General features: G+C 39.9%; 1 protein-coding gene across 2 annotated transcripts in view; it reads right to left on the bottom strand.

Moving 5' to 3' along the window:
- IPO11 (importin 11) overlaps window positions 1-20916 on the bottom strand; it is a 217450-nt gene that overhangs the window by 21572 nt on the left and 174962 nt on the right. For both annotated transcript variants that reach the window (XM_051853725.2, XM_070056753.1), the window contains one exon: window positions 8526-8621. In XM_051853725.2, the coding sequence (XP_051709685.1) occupies window positions 8526-8621 (96 nt within the window). The remainder of the gene's footprint in view (window positions 1-8525; window positions 8622-20916) is intronic.

Here is a 20916-nt window from a genome sequence, read left to right as displayed (position 1 = left end):
GTGAACACTTCTACATACCAAAACACAAGGACTGGACATGATAAATGAGAGCTTTAATTACAAGCTTTTTTTAAATTATGAAAATATATCTCAATTTAAAAAAGGTCAGACTGAAATATTGTAGAGCATTTTACTTGGGCATTTATGAGAGTAAATTGTGAGAAATTCATCTACAGGCAACTTTTGAACCAAACATCACTTGACAAAACAAAGTAAACTCTTTATATCTTTCTTTAAACATGATACAAACACTTTAAACTTCTTGTTACACGGATAATAATTTAGATAATATCATCACTAAAAACTATTAATTATGTAAGTCTGCTTTCTGCTCTAAATGACATTACTATGCTGAGCAGCTTGTCCCTAGGAGTGCCTGTACCTTCAGGGCATTTGTAAGTCATTTTACTTTGATTATCTGCACCAGTGCTCCTCACCATTAGCAGAGATAATGGAAACAGTTTCCTGTCCAATCAACACTGGTTCCAGAAAAACAAGAAATGAATACTGTCTAGTAAATCAAGTCGATGGAACAAACCCCACTGTTTCTTATTTTAGAGCAGGAGAACTCAGTAATTTCTCAGTCATAGGTGCCTACCCAATCAACTGTGCCAAAGAAAAGTTTGGTTCAGCTTGTCTTACAGCAAGTACTAGTGAAAGACAATTCCTGGCTCAGTTGCATAGATAACTTTTAATTTAGGGTTAAGTACAGGTGCTGCTACCAAAACAGCAAGACCACAGCCCCCCCTAAAACTCCCTGTATGGCCATGACCTCTCCAAGCTGCAATGCTTTTATACACCATGATATAATCTAGTGTAGCAGAAGAAGCTGGAGAATGGATGCTAGCACAAAGTGAGAAAATTACATTATTATTAGCCCAAAAGTTATTCAACAAAGGGAAACATCTTGAAAATATCTACAAGTCAGTTTGTATTTTAGATAAGACAGGGGGCAGGTATGCAGCTCAGCAAGTGAGCGGGCACTTGAGATGCCCACATCCCTTATCAGAGTGCCTGGTTTGGGCCCCAGCTACTCCACTTTCAATCCAGGTTCCTGCTAATGTGCACTCTGGGAGGCAGCAAACAGTAGCTCAAGTACTTGGTCCCTGCCACCCATGGGGGAGACCCAGATGGAATTCCTGGCTCCTGGCCTCGGCTTGGCCCAAACTCATCTGATGGCAGGCATTTGAGGAATGAACCAGGGAGAGATTAATCAGTCTCTCTCTCTATCTCTCTTATCCCCCTCCTCCCATCTCTTTGTCTGTCAGATAAAATGAAAATAATTTGTGAAAGAAAAATAAGATGGGATTCCTTTACACTAGCTATTTTTTTGCCTGCTATAGACCTGAATTCTAACTCTAGTGAACATGGATTTCCATGGAAGCTGCCTTAGCTGCATCAAGTTCTTCAACTGCATTCCACAATCTGCTTATTTACTTGGTAATAAAAGCACTCTGTTCTGCCTGCCCTGAAAGATTTATCACATTAATAACTGAGTTATTCTGAAGGTACATTTTGATACATTTTTTTCCCTTTCTTTCATTGATCAGAAACTAACCAAGATCAGGCTGTTTTTGCTTTGCAATGCTGAAAATTGTACTCATTTATGTCTCTAGTAGGTGGAAAGAGAAAAAATTAAACAACAAAGAACTGAAAAGCCTAAAGCTAAAATTCACCTGTAGGAATATCGCCAAATTTCATCTTGTTGACAAAGATTTAAGATAGGCAGTCATGTTTAGCATAAAAGGCATGAGAATTAATACATTTTGAATAAGCTAAAAAGTATGAACCATGAAAATAATTATAGTAAAACTAATAAAACAGTAACAACAACAGTTTAAAACAGTAGTGACTAACATGTGAATAGATGCAGCCATTCTATTCAACACCCAGTGCCGAAATCCCTGAGCAGACCCAGGCACACCTGCCTACTAAGTCAGACTCTTTCTCAACAACAAACTCCACCTAGCCACACACACACCAACAACTGGAAAACCTGTAAAGCCATTTCTGGTTTAAAAGGTATCTGTCGTAACACCTTTCATTTAATCTATACAAACTCTGTGCTCTAAGTAGTTCAGCTATTTTACAAATGACAAAAGTAGGCAGAATTTACAAACACTCTTGAGCACTGATAAACGGCATTTGCCCTCAACACTTTCCTTCCCTGATAAATGTTTCCCTATTTCAGAGGAGCAAGTTGGGATGTTTCAAGTTCACTCTCATTTCAGTATGTGAATAGAACCAGAACAACTGTCTGCAAAGTGCTTTCCCCAATTCTACCTTGTATCTCATGGTGGCAAAGGCAGGGACTCAAGTCACATTCTTGATGTTTAAGTATTACTGATTCTCAAACTTGAGCCTGCATCAGAACCACTTTCAGGGTTTTGTTAAAGCGTAGATTACTGGGCCACACCCAGAGTTTCTACTTTGGTAGGTCTGAAACCGATTTCAGCAGTGATACTTATATATTTTTAATCCTATACATCTATCTGAGTTTCTTCTAGGCTGAGGTAAGAAACTCCAAATGGTTCACTTCACATACAACTAAACTGACAACACTGTTCAGTTAGGCTCTGAAGTGGATGTTTGGGGTACCCATATAATTATCCTCCTTCCTAACAGAACCCTAAATGTGTCCAGTTATCCCATTCTACCATGCCAGATTTCAGCAGAAACTGATCCCTGCCCCAGTGCCAGGGTCCTACAAGCAATCATGGTGTGCTCTGAGCAGCACTGTGTTTAAGGCTGGGTAATCCAACATAACCTAGAAAAGGTTAGCCTTGACCGTAAAAAAAGTACTTGGATCACTGACGATGTTGCCAAGACCACAACGGACTAATTCAGAAATCACTTATTTTTAGTTGGGATTCTTTTTTGTTCAAGCTGAAAAGTCCTTTGATAATGCCTCATATGAACACCTTACGAAAAATTCACTTCAAGTCTCAGGCCAAGAAACACTCTCTCTCTTCTGATACACCTACTCTCCTCTACTTGGAAATAAAAACCATGTATTTCCTAACGTCTCGACTTTTGTGCCAGTAATGAATTCTTCTTGTGATCTGGAAAGGAATTTAGAGACAGGTATTTGCCAAGCAGGGCATGGCTGAGGGCATGACTTGATAAGCAGAAGAAATAAGCAGAAGAACTATTATGAGTCAAGTGTGAGTACAAAGTATAGGTACATGGGATGGAATGATGAGACAAACAAGAAAGCAAGAGAAAACAACACATGTGTATACTGAGGGTCAGTACAGAATACGGTACCATCAACTTTAGAAGTGTGCCTTTAAGAAGTGGAACAAGCCGGCGCCGCGGCTCACTAGGCTAATCCTCCACTTTGCAGCACCGGCACACCGGGTTCTAGTCCCGGTCGGGGCGCCGGATTCTGTCCCGGTTGCCCCTCTTCCAGGCCAGCTCTCTGCTGTACCCAGGGAGTGCAGTGGAGGATGGCCCAAGTGCTTGGGCCCTGCACCCCATGGGAGACCAGGAGAAGCACCTGGCTCCTGCCATCGGATCAGCGTGGTGCGCCAGCCACAGCGTGCCAGCTGCAGCGGCCATTGGAGGGTGAACCAACGGCAAAGGAAGACCTTTCTCTCTGTCTCTCTCTCTCACTGTCCACTCTGCCTGTCAAAAAAAAAAAAAAAGAAGTGGAACAGGATGTATCAGAGGGAGGAAGCTGGAGAAAGAGAGACCCACAGGTGGGGGGGTGTCCCCCAAGTTAAGATCACATACAGTCAAATATCACAGATAACGTCAGAATTAGAAAACCAAGGTTCCCTCCAGTATTCTCTGTTCCACTCTGAAAAGCCACCTGGTGGATGAGTGCACCACATGGAGAAGGAAAAATCCTTAGAAAAGCCTAAATTTTACGTTTGTTTAAAATAAAACTACTTTCTTTATAACCAGCAGGGCTTTATACTCTCTAGCTATAAAACCCAACATTTATGAGTCCGTTTCTAATCTATTTTAGTGCCTTTGGGTTTCCTAAATGCTGCCTAAATTCTTTCTTCCTTTTTACTTCCCAAACGTTGGCAAGGAGTTGTCAGCTTCCATTCATAATGTTCCTGACAACAAAATAGTATTTAAAGAAACAAAAGTAAAAATAATCTCACCAGACAAGCACAAGGCAAATCTCTAACATTAATATATTTTCCTGGCCTAATGAAACAAGTATTCTACTAACCAAAAGGACCAAAAAATACCATAAGTTCTTAAAATGGAACTCTTTCTTCTTCTAATAGATTTATTTTCTACAAAATTCTCAAGAAATTCTAGTATCAATATTAACAACAGCCAACTGTTGGCTATCCATTCATCTGGGTAAGCTTTTCTAAGAAAAATTAAAAATCAGATCACTGAAAGAACAAATAGAAACTAATTTCCATTTTTTTCCTTATGTATACATTGTCTCAAAATCTCTTAAAGTCACTAGACGTCAACTATAAGCAATTAAATGCTTTGTATGTCATGACGATGTATTAAGGTACAAAAATAAACATAGGCTATTAGGTACAAACACAACTACTTTGAAAAATTATGTATGCACAAACGTGCCACACGTAATGCAAATCACAAATATCTTAAACCCCTCTCTACCTACACCTACCTGTCACCAACCCCTGCCAGTCTTCCTTCTAAAATCTACCTGGAATTCCCCTCCTCACTGCTTCCCAGCAGAAGAGTAACCTAACTGCTACCTAAATGGTTTTCCCATCTCCAGCACAGCAGGTTCTCAATTTTTAGAGTGCATATGTGGGTCCTCTTTGCAATGCAGGTTCTGTTGTCTCACCCCCAAAGACTGTGACATGGGGGAGGAGAATGCGTTTTCTAAACAAGCCTCTTGGGCCATTCCACCAGTCTGAGATGACTCATAGGCATTTGGCCCTCCTGTCGCTCTCCACAATGCACCGAAGAGAATTTTTTAAGTATAAATGTGATGGTGTCACTTCCAGGCTTTAAAATCACCGGTGGAGTCCCACTGACTACTGAAAATAGGCTCCATCCCTTCTTATTGCGCACAATGACTAAGCTAATTGGCTCCACCTGACTGCATGTCCTCCCAGGTTATTCTCGGCTCCTCTGGACCCTTTTCCCCTCTGCAGCTTCTGTTGCTCCATCGGTTCCCATGGCCCCCGCTAGGCTGCGAGCTCATTCAGGCTGCAAGACACTCATCTTCACACAGACAGCATCTAATTGTCAACAAGGCTTCCTTAGCAGGGGGTTAATGTTAGCTGTCAACTTCACTAGGCCACCCGGTGCCCAGAAATTTGGTACACATTCTTGTGGGCATATTAGTAAAGCTGTTTCTCGAAGAGATTTGTGTTTGAATCTATAGAATGGGTACAGCAGACTGCTCACCCCAGTATATGTGGACTTCAGCCAAGCCACTGAAGGCCTAAAGAGGACAGAAACACCAGGTAAGGGATGGGTCACTCTCTGCTTCTAGCTGGAACTAAATGCACCTTCTCCCTTCAGATTTGGCTAAAACTTACACTACCAGCTCACCTGACTGTGGACCTGGGACTTCTCAGGCTCCACTGCCAAGTAAGCCAACTCCTCACAATAAATCTCTTTTTATATATTCTTTTTGTTTCTGTTACTCCGCAGAACCCTACCACGCTACTTACTCAGGTGAAGAGAGCAGGAGTTTTATTTCTTTGCTCTAATTCATTCTCAGCTGAGACTACAATAAGAATTCAACAGAATCAGAATGATTAACTTTCTTTGAATAAACTCTTTAAATAGAGAGGAATGAAAACTTGGAGGTAGGTTAGCTACATAAGTACATATTTGCTGCATTTCCTGTGGAGCTTTCTGTCCAATGGTTCTAATTTATAAAATTCCATGCAATGTGGAGAATTAAACACTAGAAAGATTTCTCAGATATGTAGTATAATTACTCTTAGGAGCTGAGAAGTTAGGTAGTTTGTTCTCCACTGTGCTTTCCTATGACAAATACCACTGCAGGGCAAAAGAAAGCAACAAGTGTGGAGCAGAAAGACAACAGTGGCCATACTCTAGCCATCCAGGAACATCATCCCTGAAGTATAAGCCTTTCCTAGTTTAGATGTGTTTAAGGGTCAACTTGTTTTCCTTACTTCCAACAATTTTTCCCATTCAAAACCAAAGCTTTCTTCATGGCTGAGCTTGGCATACTGAGTCAGAAGACCTTGGTTCCAGTCTTGACTCTTCCACACATTTGTTGTTACTGCATTTCTCCCAGCTTTGTGTTCCTGATCTTTTCTATTATAGTTCTGCAATAAATATTTCCGGAATTTATTTCTGACAATTTTGCATTCTCCTCTCTTCCAGTTGGAAATGTTATGATTTTCTTTCTTCTGCATCCTAACGCGTCTTATGCTGTCGCTCCCCCTCTTCATGGAGGAACGACACTAAACCCTGCCTAGGCTTCATATCCGAGTCACGGCACCATTATGTCGCTCCCCGTCTTCATGGAGGAACGACACAGGACCCTGCGCTGTTCTTTTGTCTGCTCGGCCCTTCCCGGGTTTGCTGCTGGTTCTTCCCGGGTTGGCTGCCGTCCCTTCCACCTCCGTAGAAGGGCGGTTCCCCCTGGCCACTTTCCCCACTTCCGCAGGGGAGCGGCACACCGCCGGCCGGCTCTCTCGGGGGCTGCACAGGTGTTCCTCTTAGATGTTCCTGGTGCATGTTGTCTCTCTCCTCCTTTATAGTCCTTTTCCACCAATCCCAACTCTGCTATCCACATGCCAAGCACGCTGCTCTCCTCCAATCAGGAGCAGGTCCTGCTGTTTATTGGTTGAACTGGAGGCAGCTGTGTAGAAGCTGTTTCTCCCTTCTCAGCGCCATATTGTGGGAGAGCAGATGCATAGAATAAGTCTTAATTCCAGTAACTTAGTCTAGTCCGAGTCGCTCCCAGTTGCTCCCCACATTATGCCTCTCTGAAGACTGTTAACAGGACAGGGCTTGCTGTAGCCCTGCGCCTCCAGGGCACATGGCCTTTGGGCCATGTGCTCTAGGCTTCCTGGCTTAGATGCTCATCCACGTGGCTGGTTCCTGCTGCTCGGTATGAACCCCTATTCACCTCTCTCCCCTAAATAAAGCTCTCACTCTCCTATGCACATTTCTTACTAAATAAAAGCTTAAAACATACCATGCTGCCTCGTTTATCTGTGCTGGTATTTAGAATTCTTCTCTAAGTATTAGGCAAGAACTCTCTCAGGCTTATTAATATCGGGGATTTAGTAATAAGCCCGCAGTGAAATCGTAAGGCACCCCAAATTCCAGTAGTGCATGTGGCACCCCGGATAGCATTTCTAGGGAGCTTTAAGGGGCCACATTTCAGGGTAGATTTTAGGGGGTCTTGTCCGATTTCATTACTACGTTTTCTTTCACTTTCTATTACAGCACAATCTAGAATTCTATGGTTGTGTGCTCTGCACAAAACACATGTAACTGCTTTTCCTCATTAGTAGTGTTTTCCTTGTGCTATCAGCTATGCTCTTCTCCCAATCAAATTATGTAATCCAAAGAGAAGGACAAAGAGCATTTGAACAATTCACAAATATTCACAAATTTTGCCATATATTATGTATAAAAATACACCATTTGCAGTTATATAATATAAATATTTATGTTAACTTTTAATAAAAATGACCACATGCTTATCAATGGTTTTAGTTTTGGTTTGTAGTCATAAATAGTATTTTTTTCACTTCACATGACCTCCTATTTTCTCAAAAGCTAATGTCAGACACATTGTGTTCATACACATTTAGTAACAATCAACAACAAATATCTGCTTTCTCTGTTTTTTAGAGAAATATTATTCAAATGGCAATCTTTCTCATTTTCTACTCATAGCTTTAAAGAGCAAAGAAAACAAGCTCAGTATGTGAATAATGAGAAGTCAAGTAGCCTGTAACCTGAAGATTTGCTTATCACTGTGTAAAACATGCTCTTTTTTCATTAGTAAGTGGAAAGGTGTGACAATTCTACGAACCATAAAAGGATACAAAGATTGATTTTTAAAAGGAGAAAATTTCAAATTAACAGTTGTATAAAAATGACATTACCAGCATTCCTGATAACATGATTTTCTCTTCTCCTAAAGAATATAATTTTAACGGTTCTCTTTTGGAACTAGTCAATGACCATACACTCTTAACAACTTAGAGGCATGAATGATGCTCCAGTCAGAGAAATACAAAGGGCTTCATGCTCTTTTCCTCCACAGTCCGAAATGTAGGGGAACTTTCTTAATTTGAAAGCAGATATCCTTGAAACATTTTAAAAAAGAAGCTTATATAAATACACAGGGAACTTTAAAAAAAAAAAACTAATGCCAAATTACACACACAAAATGAAAACAAAGATGCCCAATTCAAACAGTAAATACAGGCAAAGTAAACAGTTTTCTGAATAAAACATAAAATTACAAAGTTTTTACAACTGAACTTATATGGTGACAGTGAACAAAAATCAGGCAGCATATATTTAACTCTCACCCATATCCAACTGTCATTAATTAAATATCCACCTACTCTTTGTAAGTGCCTGTTTCAGAATCTTCCGTCATGACATCATGAAGGCCCTCCACTGAGATGTTTATAATCCCACAGAATTTATCTTGGATAACACTAGAAAAAAAAAAAGAACAAAACAGGTTAACCAGAGTATTAACAGGTAATTCCTCTTCTCCAAAATATTCTCTTGAATATGAAGACAAATTTTAGTTATGAAAATAAGAGTAACTTTCAAAATATACTTTCAATGCAAAATTTTTACCTTTGCATATAACATTGCAAATTTCTCTTTCACTTGATTATAATAATGTGTTTAAATACTAGAAAGGCAGATTGGATCAATATTTTAATGTTAATATAATTTACTACAATAGCCTTGTGTTAATTTTATAACTGTAAAAATAAAGATACAGAAGTGCTAACAATTATGAAACACTGTTCTTCCAAAAACACTATCAAGGAGACACATCACAATCTGGGAGAAAATATTTGTAAAATACATTATCTGGTCAAGGACTTGGATCTACAATACAAAAGACTCTGAAAGAAAGTTTCATTTTAAAATAGGCAAAAATTTAAACAGACTTCACCAAAGACAGACAGATGGTATATGAGCACCTGAGAGAATGCTCAACATCATTAGGCATTAGGGAAATGTAAACTGGAATCATACTAAGATTTTAATTAAAAGTAGAATTAAGAAGATAGACGATACCAGGTCCTGGCAGGAATAAGAAACAAGAAGGTTTCTCATACATTGCTAGAAAGAATAAAATTAACACATGGAGGGGGCGGGGGTTTGGCACAGTGATTAAGTCACCACTTGGGACACCCACATCCCATAGAGGACCCTGGGTTCAAGTCAATCCGGTTCCAGGCTAACATACCTAGGAAGGCAACAGTGCTTTGGGCCCCTGCCACTCACAAGCAAGAGCCAGATGGAATTTTGAGTTCTTGACTGTTCTAGCCCAGAGCCAGCTGCTGTGAATACTTGGGAAGTAAACCAGCTGATGGAAGGTATTTCTCTCTCTCAACTTTTCAAATCAATAAATCAGTATTTTTCTAAAATGGCATATCCGTTTTGGAAAACACGTTGTCAGTTTTTATAAACACACACCACAAAACTAAGCAATCAACTCTTACATATTTACCCAAGACCAAAATGAGTATTCTAAGACCTGCATGTGAGTTTTTACAGCAGCTTTATTCTTTTTTTTTTTTCTTTAAGATTGATTTGTTTATTTTAAAGACAGAGCTACAGAAAAGCAGAGGCAGACAGAGATAGAGGTCTTCCAACTGCTGGTTCACTCCCCAGATGGCCACGATGGCGGGAGCTGAGTCAACCCAAAGCCAGGAGCCAAGAGCTTCTTCCCGATCTCCTACGCAGGTGCAGGGGCTGAAGGATTTGGGCCATTCTCCACTGTTTTCCCAGAACACATCAGAGAGCTGGATCAGAAGTGGAGCAGCTGGGACTAGAATCAGCACCTGTATGGGATGTCAACACTGCAGGTGGCAGCTTTACCCAGAATGCCACAGCACTGGCTCCAGCTTTATCTTAATGGCCCCAAATTGCAAACAATCTCAATGTCCATCAAGTGAATGTATCAATACACTGTGGATCATTTAGTGGAAAAATATATATTCATCAATAAAAGAGAACAAACATATACAGCAATGTGGATAAATCTTGAAAGGATTATGCTATGGGCGCTGGTTCGTGTCACAGCTGCTCCTCTTCCGATCCAGCTCTCTGCTGTGGCCTGGGATAGCAGTAGAAGATGGCTCAAGTTCTTGGGCCCCTGCACCCATGTGGGAGACCCAGAAGAAGCTCCTGGCTTCGGATCCGCGTAGCTCTGGCCATCACAGTCAACTGGAGTGTGAACCAGCGGATGGAAGACCTCTTTCTCTCTCTCTCTCTCTCTCTCTCTCTCCCTCCCTCCCTCCCTCTCTCTCTCTGCGTAACTCTTTCAAATAAATAAATAAATCTTAAAAAAAAAAAAAAAAAAAAAGGATTATGCTGAGAGAAAGAAGCCAGACTCCAAAGGCTACATATTATGACTCCATTTATATGACCTTTTGGAGAGGCAAAATTAATCTATTAGTGGTTGCCTGGCAAAAAAAGGGCAAGGAAACATGTTCAGGCGACAAGAATGATCTGTGTTTTGAGCACAGTGCTAGACTCAACCATGTACGTCTGTCAAAACTATACATCTGAAAGAGATTTTGTTACATAGAAGCTATACCTTGATAAACATGAATTTAAAAAAGGAAAAGTACACAAATACCCATCGGGTTACTAAATTATAATATTTCAATTTAAAACTAACTGAAAATAACTGAACTCCTGCCTCTAAGGAACTTAGAGTATCATTACTACATTAACGTGCACACTTAATTTTTAAGGTGCTCAGTAAAGTAGTTCTCAAGGTCCCTACAGTTTGGGTCAAGTTTTCCCTCTGTAAAGTCAAAATCTGCTGTCTGTACATTCAAATGTAAACTTGGCGAGATCAATCATCAGATGGGCAAAACAGCAACTAGTAGACACCATTCTGATACTCTCTCCCTTGTGCCTAACAGCTGTTTGCAGGAGGATCTATTTACATGTCACTGTGTTTCCTTTATATAAAAACTAAAACAAAAAACACCTCTAACACAAGAAGCACATATATAGTTTACCTTTTTTAGCTAAGTGAGAAACATCCTGGAAAAAAGAATTAGAAAGCCAACAATTTTGCACTCTAACTTTCTGCCATGAACTGTGTGATCCCTCTGTTTAGTTCATTTCTCATGTGTAGAATGAACACTGGACACGCAGAGGGAATATTAGCCATTTCTCTTCACCTCACCAAAGCAACTCAGAGGAAACCATCACAACATGCTAGGCAATCAGAGTCTGAGGTTCCTTCTCCTTCTTTTATTTTTTTTTTTAAGATTTATTTATTTATTTGAAAGTCAGAGTTATAGAGAGAGGGAGGAACAGTATTCAAATTCCTTCTTAACACAGGTATCAACAACCAATTTCAATTAACGCAGAAGGACAAAAACCATCTTGACCATAGCTTTCAGGCCCTTAACCAGGCCTGTATTTCCTTATTATTTAGTGACAAGCTACCCAAGCAGCTGCTTCTCTAATCATATCATTTCCAAGCATCAAGCCCCCATGCCCTCTTAGACAAGAAATTTCACAAGGAACTGATGGAATTACTGAGTACTGTGTATATTCGCAAATTACTGATTATGATTCTCCTAACAGATATCTGGGACCCTGAGTGTGACCAAGTTCAAGTCTGTGGCATGCACACTAATTAAGAAGCAGCTCCATCAGAGAGGGAAAACATGCTCTCCCTGGAGCGTCCATTCTGTGCCAGAAGGATTGAATCACTGACTCCAAGTTCAGGGAGGAGGAAGTGACTAGACTCTGAGTAGAAAGAACTGCAAGCTGGTTTTGAAAGGAGGAGGTGACTCTAGGGAGGGAGAAGAATCACTGAAGCAGAGTGAAAGGAGAATCCCCACCCCATGTTCCGGTGTCAGTAAGGTCAGCTATCATCCTCAGAGCCCTCAGGGTCAAAAAGCGCTCAGCAAAGGATGCGCCTCAGCTACCGCTCAGTGAGCAGCGCAGGGAAAGCGCCCTCAAACAACAGATAAAACAGAAGGCCAAAAAGGTCTTGTATTTTCCTGGCATCCAGAATAGATATTTAAAGAAAATGAACATGAAGAAATTATAAGTGTATTATTAAAAACATTCTCTCCCAAAGTAAAAATGTAACATTTTTACATGAAGCCTTTAAAAACAATTTCTTGGGGCCAGAGCCATGGCACAGTAGGTTAATCCTCTGCCTGTGGCACCGACAAACCATATGGGCGCCGGTTCTAGTCCTGGCTACCCCTTTTCCAACCCAGCTCTCTGCTGTGGCATGGGATAGCAGTGGAGGATGGCCCAACTCCTTGGGCCCCTGTACCCACATGGGAGACCAGGAAGAAACTCCTGGCTCCTGGATTTGGATCGGCGCAGCTTCAGCCATTGCATCCATTTGGGGAGTGAACCAATGGAAGAAAGGGCTTTCTCTCCGTCTCTCTCTCTCACTGTCTGTAACTCTACTTCTCAAATAAATAAATAAATAAAATATTTAAAAAATTTTCTTTTACTGGCCGGCGCCGTGGCTCACTAGGCTAATCCTCCACCTTGCGGCGCCGGCACACCGGGTTCTAGTCCCGGTCGGGGCGCTGGATTCTGTCCCGGTTGCCCCTCTTCCAGGCCAGCTCTCTGCTGTGGCCCGGGAGTGCAGTGGAGGATGACCCAAGTGCTTGGGCCCTGCACCCCATGGGAGACCAGGAGAAGTACCTGGCTCCTGCCATCGGATCAGCTTAGTGCACCGGCCGCAGCAGCCATTGGAGGGTGAACCAACGGCAAAGGAAGACCTTTCTCTCTGTCTCTCTCTCTCTCACTGTCCACTCTGCTTGTCAAAAAAAAATTTTTTTTCTTTTACTGACATTCTTATTTGAACCTTCAGCAACATGAAGTTGTGAGCAGTAAGCCTTCGCTTCACTTTTTATTGACACACCACTCTCAATCCTTGTCTTTCATATATTAAGAATCAATCTTGCTACAATACACAGTATTCTTGAACTAAGTGCTTTAAAATATGATCGAACATTTAAAAATCGGGGTTAGTGCTGTGGCATGGCGAGTTAAGCTGCTGCCTGCAGTGCCTGCATTCCATATGGGCAATGGTTTGATTCGTTGCAGCTCTGCTTCTGATCCAGTTCCCTACTAATGCAACTGGAAAAGTAGCACAAAATGGCCTAAGTCCTTGGGCCTCTCCACCCATGTAGGAAACCCAGAAGAAGCTCCCGGCTCCTGGCTTTGGTCTGGCCCATCCCTGGCCATTGTGGCCATCTCTCTGTCTTTCTCTCTCTAACTCTGCCTTCCAAATAAAAATAAATAAATCTTAACTTTTTTTAAATGGAAACAACCAAGAGATGTAAACCTAGAATGAAGTGAACAGGTTTAGAAGAACAAGAGGAACGAGAAAGGGATCTGTGCTTAGATATCCAATCTCTTTAAACACAAGCTAGGGGGCGGGCAGAGTTCAGATCAGCTTTCCGTGGCCACATCCTGTATTGGAGGACCAGGGCTCAGCTTCACATTCCAGCTTCCTACTAATGCACACTCTAGGAGCTTGTGATGGGCTCAGACTTGGATCCCTGCACCCATGTAGCAGACCCAGATTGAGTTCTGTGCTCCTGGTTTCCAACTGATACAGTTAAGGTAAGATCTCTCTCCATCTGCCTTTCAAATAAAGTGGAAATAAATTTAAAAAAAAAAAACAAATACAACAGCTTTCTTTTCTCTCCGTGTCTCTCTCTCTCTCTCAGTCTCTCGATCTTTCTCTCTCTCTTACACTCTCCTTCTCCCTCTTTTTCCCTCATTGCCCCTTCCCTCTGGTCTGTCAGCTTTCCTCCAAATAAACCCTTTCCCTTAAAAAAAAAAATACGACAAGTCATGAACCAAGTATAGCCAGATCCCCACATCTACAAGTTACAAAAATGTAGTTCAGCCTTAGATGGTTACATCTGTATTGGACACGATCAGACTTTTTTTCCCTTGTCATTATTCCCTAAACAATATTGTTTAGCTGTAACACTACATTTACATAGCACTTACATTCTAAGTGATCAAGAGATGATTTAAAGAATATGGAAAAATGTGTTAGATTACACACAGATACTACACATAAAACAGGTTACTATCCTAAACAAATAACTACAGCATTCATGGATATGGGTATCCACAGGAGTCCTGCAACCAATCTCCTGCAGGTATCATGAGACTACTACAGTATTTTCTGTGGTTTGTGATTCTTACATCTTGCAGTCACTGTATTGAAATTTTTCTGTTTGCCATCTTTTGATAGTCTTCCCATACTTATTCATTCAAATCTGATGTCAGGTACAATGTGAAAGAACTGGTGTTAGCCAGGGGAAAACTGTATTTTATAAAAATCTTTATTAATATAAAGATAACACAATTCATGTATTTCATAGATACAGTTCTAAGAAGATAACCATACTTGCCTCCCTTCCTTTCTCCCCTTATCCCCCCTCCAGATTTAACCCCTCAACTACTATTTACTAAGAAGTGACAGTTCACATTAACTGTAAAGATACAGTAATGCAAAGTCCCCAGAAGGATTAGCTAGACTCTATGTTAATATATATTTTATATATATAAAGCAAACACACACACACACACACACACACACACACACATATATAAACCCACCATTCGGGAGCTTTTCAAAAAGAGAAAAATTTAAGGCCAATGTTGTGACATAGCAGGTAAAACTACCACCTGCAATGCCTGCATCCCATATGGGCACCCTTTTGTGCACTAACCGTTCCACTTCCAATCCAGCTTCCTGCTAATGGCCTGGGAAAACAAAGGAAGAAGGCCTACTATTTGGGCCCCTGCTAACCATATGAGAGACCTGGATAAAGTTCCTGGCTCCTGGCTTCAGCCTGGCCCAGCCCCAGACATTGTGATCAACTGGGGAATGAACCAGCGGGTGGAAGATCTATTTATCCTTCTCTATGTCACTCTGTCTTTCAAATAAACAAATAAATCTAAAATAATAATTTAAAAAGGAGAAGTTCAACTGATTACAGATTACTCCAAGCATAATCTAACATTTCAGTTTAGTTCCATGAGCATATGAAATAGGAGTGGATTACTGTAACAATAAATAGGAGGTAGACATAGCCTGTTACTGGTTAATTCACAAAGAAAAGAAATGATTTGAATAGTCCAACATCTCACCCAGGCTAATCCTTCCCAGTGAACAGATCACTGTGGTGAAGCTAACCCATTTAGTTAACATTGTGAGCCCAGAAAATATGCTAGCGCTAAAAAAGATGGCCACCTCAGGGCAATCAGAAACTAAAAGGAACTTCATATCCATCGCATGTAACCTCACATGCACACAGGGCAAAGTGTTACACACAAATGTTTTCATTTCCCTGATTCAAAGAAACAAGAAATACTGTGCTGTAAGCTCAGGAGTCCATTATAGACTGCAAATCTTCAGAAAGGACAAAGAAACTAGGTAACAAAATTAGGTGTTCTATTTGTTTTTAATCAAGTTATAATACCTTGTGTAACTGTCTTCCTCAATTTTAGGGTTATCTCTGAGTCACTACTTGGCACTCATCTAATGTCAGGATACCCTATGCCCTGGATGTTGCTACAGAAGCACTGGCACAGTATTACTCTAACTCTCATCACTGACCCCTGGAAATCTGATTCATCAATTAAGACCTCGGATAGGTACTTCTCCCAGATAAAGGAATTCTGAAACTGAGAAATTGATCTACATATCTAAACCAACTTATCTTTGACACAGGACCTAAAATAATCCCTGGAGAAAAGACCATCTCTTCAACAAATGGTGCTGGGAAAACTGGATCTCCAGTTGCAGAAGTATGAAATTAGACCCCTACCTTACACCTTACACAAAAATCCACTCAAAATGGCTCAAAGACCTAAATCTATGACTCAATATCATCAAATTACTAGAGAACAATGGGGAAACACTGCAACACACTGGCATAGGCAAAGACTTCTTGGAAAAGACCCCACCCAGAAGCACAGGCAATCAAAACCAGACGTTACAAATGGGATTACATCAAGCTGAGAAGTTTATGCACTGCAAAAGAAACACTCAGCAAAGTGAAGAGGCAACTGACAGAATGGAAGAAAATATTTGCAAACCAGACAACTGATAAAGGATTAACATTCAGTATCTATAAAAAGCTCAAGAAACTCAACAACAACAAAACAAACAATCTACATAAGAAATGGTCAAAGGACTTGAACAGACATTTTTCAAGAGAAGAAATTCAGATGGCCAACAGACACTTGAAAAAATACTCAGGACCACTAGCCATTAGAGAATTACAAACCAAAACCACAATGAGGTTTCACCTCACTCCAGTTAGAATGGTTCTCATACAAAAATCAACAAACAACAAATGCTGGTAAGGATGTGGGGAAAAAGGTATCCTAATCCACTGCTGGTGGGAATGTGAACTGGTCCAGCCACTATGAAAGAGAGAATGGAACTACCTCAGAAATCTGAATATATAGACCATATGATCCAGCCATCCCACTCCTGGGAATTTACTAAACCAAAAGAACTCAACATCTGAAAGAGTTATCTATACCCCCATGTTCACTGTAGCTCAATTCACAATAGCTAAGATATGGAATCAACCCAGATGTCCATCAACTGATGACCAGATAAAGAAATTGTGGTATATATACACACTATGGAGTATTACTCAGCTGTTAAATAAATAAATAAAATAAAAATAAAAAATGAAATCCTGTCTGCGCAACAAAATGAATACAACTAGAAACCATTATACTTAGTGAAATAAGCCAATCCCAAAAAGACAGACTTCACGTTTTCCATGATCTGGTATAAAAACAGAATACCTAAAATGTAATGTATTGGAGTGAAATGGACATTTTTAAGATTCAATGTACAGCCCTTGTCTCTTCTGTTGAGGAAGAGTGCTTTTTTCTTCTTACTACTTGTTTAACTTTCTACGTAGTGTAGGGTTAACATTAGATCATTAAGTAAACTGAAAGTAGATCTTTGAAAAAATTAAGAATGGGAATGGTAGAGGGAGAGGAAGAGCGTTGGTGCGTGGGCGGGAAGCATCACTATGCTCCTAAATCTGTATATATGAAATACATGTAATTTGCATAACTTAAATAAAATTTTTTAAAAAAGAAATAGAGGAATCCTAATGTTTATATAAAGTTTTCATAGCACAATGCTAAATAAATGGGCTATACTGATTCTATTCATGCATTTGTTACTGAGAGCTTCAAGGAGACCAATCGGTGCTTGCTATGAATGAAATGTCATCTGGGCTTCATAAAAACCTTTCAAGGGCTGTTAAGAACTTCCGTAGGCTCTACCAAAGTCATCTTTCCCAAGTTACAGTACACTACTCTTCCTTCCACGGGATACAGCAGTTCTGCCACCAGCTCCTGAACAGACAGACCCAGGGACCAGCATATCTCCTCACTCCCTTCCTCATCTTCAGAATGTTCTTTCTTCCTTAATCCACACTTCCTTTTCTATTTACCTTAAATAACACTTGATGAAGCTTACTCATGTGACCACGCTCTAACCCACAGAAAATAGCACTGTCCTTGGAGCTTCCAGTAGTATAAAACCTGTGCCCTATTCATTTGGTATGCAGCTCATTACTTTCTCCTAATGTCCTTTAATTTTCACAGCTGCTGTCCTCACGGTTATAAGTAACTTGATGAACAGACTCTGTGTTGCTTTTAGTTTTTATATTCCATAGGATTACATTATGTTTAAGGCCAACACTTAATAAATAATAAAGGGAATCGATGATCCAATGAGAACTGCCTTCCCTGGTTTCATTTTTTATAATGTTATTTTTACTTCTTTTTTAAAACTATAAGTATGGATAGTTCAGTTACAGATAACAGATACGCCAACTGACTACTTTATATTAGAGCCAGAAAACAGAGTTAAAGGTGCTGTGTTGGAAATCTATTTCTGAAACATTCATTTTAGAAAATGCAAGGCAAATTTAACATAAAGGATAATAAAAGACAAGACGAAAGCAAAACCAAAAAGAAAGAAGTGTTAGCAATCTAAACATTTTGTTCCTTTTTACTCATCACTTTCACTTTTACTTTATGTATTCATTTGATATGTTATTCCCACAGACACGTTACAAATGTACTACAAAAAGAATACAGGTCTTTTTAAACATTTATTTGCTTTATTCTTTAAGTAAAGTTTTTAGCTCTGTATCTGAGGATCCTACAGCCACCGAAAGACAACATTTGGGAAAAAAAAAAACTTGCTATAATGAATATGTACAAACTTTTTTCTTGTCATTATTCCCTACATGATGCAGTATTTATGACATTTACACACTGTAATATTTACACTTTTAAACTGTATAATAAATTGTTATAATACTTATAATATTTCAAGAATAATCTAGAGATGACTTAAGGTAAGCAGATATTTACAGGTTATGTGCCAATACTATGCCATTTTACGTAAGGAACTGGAGCATCTACAGATTTGGAATCAGGAATTTGAACTTGGAATCAGGCCTCTCACAGAAACCTAGGGATGACTATCACGTGCTAATTGATGTTACCCATATACAAGCATTACATAAATAGGTGAGGGTGTAAAAACTGTATTTATGGGGCCAGCATTTTGGCACAGCGGGTTAAGCTGCTGCCTGTGACGCTGGCATCCCATAGGAGTGCCAGTTTGAGTCCCAGCTGTTCCACTTGCAATCCAGCTCCCTGCTAATGCGCCTGAGAGAGCAGCAGCAGAGGATGGCTGCAGTGCTTGGGCTCCAGCACCCACAAGGGAGTTCTAGAATCAGCTTCGGCCTGGCCAAGGCCAGTTGTGGCCATTTGGGAAGTGGACCCACAGATACAAGAAACCTCTTCCCCTTCTCATTTGTCTTTCCAATAAATAAATAAACCTTTCCCAAAAAACCCTGTACTTAGCAAATAAACATCACTTACCAATTTCATAAAGTTTTCAGTTGACTTTTCTTTTTCAGTCAAATGCACATGAAAACTGTACTTCTTAAATTTTGTCTTTGGCATTTCCCTTTGGCACATCTTTGAAGCATTTTCTGGCTACATAACACTGAATTGATACAGAGCACATGCATTGCAGAAAACTAACAGAAAGTAACTTCTTTCCTTTTAAAAACCATGTAGTGGGGCTGGCGTTGTGGTGCAGCTGGATAAAATCTCAGCCTGCAGGGCCAGCATCCTGTGTGGGCACTGGTTCCAGTCCCAGCTGTTCTTCTTCCGATCCAGCTCTCTGCTATGCCCTGGCAAAGCAGTAGAAGATGGCCCAAGTCCTTGGGCCCCTGCACCCACATGGGAGATCTGGAAGAAGCTCCTGGATCCTGGCTTCGGATCAGTGCAGCTCAGGCTGTTATGGCCAATTGGGGAGTGAACCATTGGATGGAAGACTTCTCTCTCTCTCTCTGCAACTCTCACTTTCAAATAAATAAATCTTTTTAAAAATCTATTAAAAAAAAACCATGTAGTAAAGAAATGAACAGATCAAACTTTTTCATGTTTTTTTTTTTTTTTTTTTTTTTTTTTTTTTTTTTTTTTTACTTTTTTGACAGGCAGAGTGGACAGTGAGAGAGAGAGACAGAGAGAAAGGTCTTCCTTTGCCGTTGGTTCACCCTCCAAAGGCTGCCGCGGCCGGCGCGCAGCAGCTGGCGCGCCGCACTGATCCAAAGCCAGGAGCCAGGTGCTTCTCCCGGTCTCCCATGCGGGTGCAGGGCCCAAGCACTTGGGCCATCCTCTACTGCACTCCCTGGCCACAGCAGAGAGCTGGCCTGGAAGAGGGACAACCGGGACAGAATCTGGCGCCCCGACCGGGACTAGTATTCATCTGTTTTCAAAAACCAATTAAAACTTCTTCCTCAAATATTTTCTATTTATGGTTGTAGAACCTTCAGATACAAAGAGCTAGTAACTCTGCTCAAACAAAATAAACAATTGTTTAAAAAGACCTGTGTTCTTATTGCAGTACATCTGCAACCTGTGTAGATGGCAATATGTATATCAAATGAATATGTAAACTAAAAGTGAAAATGTGATTAGTAAAAAGGAACAGAATGCTTAGATTATTAATATTTATTTTTCATTAGTTTTATTTTATTCTTTTATACTAATATTTCTTTCTCGTTGGTTTTACTTTTATTCTTTTATTTCTTTAGAAGATTAATGCCCTTAGAAAGACAAAGCAAAATTTTCAGTCTTTGAAGACACAAAAAATGCAAAATTCTAATATTATGTGTTTACCTTAAATAACAAACATTACGTGAATGTGAACAGGTCCAGTCTTTCTGTTTGGTTAATTTTTATTAAGATTTTGCTAGTGAGTATTTTACACTTTCATTTTTAGCTAACTGGCTATCATCACACAGTAAGTGCCTTAAATTTTCCCTCTGTATGGTGATGGCTTCGAATACCTACATTACATCTTGGTCCCCATGGTCCTGAGAAGAAAACAGGCAGGAACACACAAAAAATTTTTCAATTAACCTTTCAGAATAGTTTTATAAGCTAACATTGACTATGCAACAGCTTTCATACTACTAGGCCAAAGAAAGAACAAAATCACTAATTGATCACTTTTGAATTAACCTAAATTTAAAAAAGTTTTTTAAGGAATTTATCTAAGATCACACAATAATTATACCATTATTATATCTTAAATACAGGAGATGAATAAAGGTAATTTAAGAAAATAATTTTAGGTGCAAAAAGCCACAACTGAATATATTCTCTTAACTATAT

Source organism: Oryctolagus cuniculus, chromosome 14 (genome assembly GCF_964237555.1).
Source record: "Oryctolagus cuniculus chromosome 14, mOryCun1.1, whole genome shotgun sequence".
NCBI lineage: Eukaryota > Metazoa > Chordata > Mammalia > Lagomorpha > Leporidae > Oryctolagus > Oryctolagus cuniculus.
This window is presented reverse-complemented; position numbering and strand designations above follow the sequence as displayed.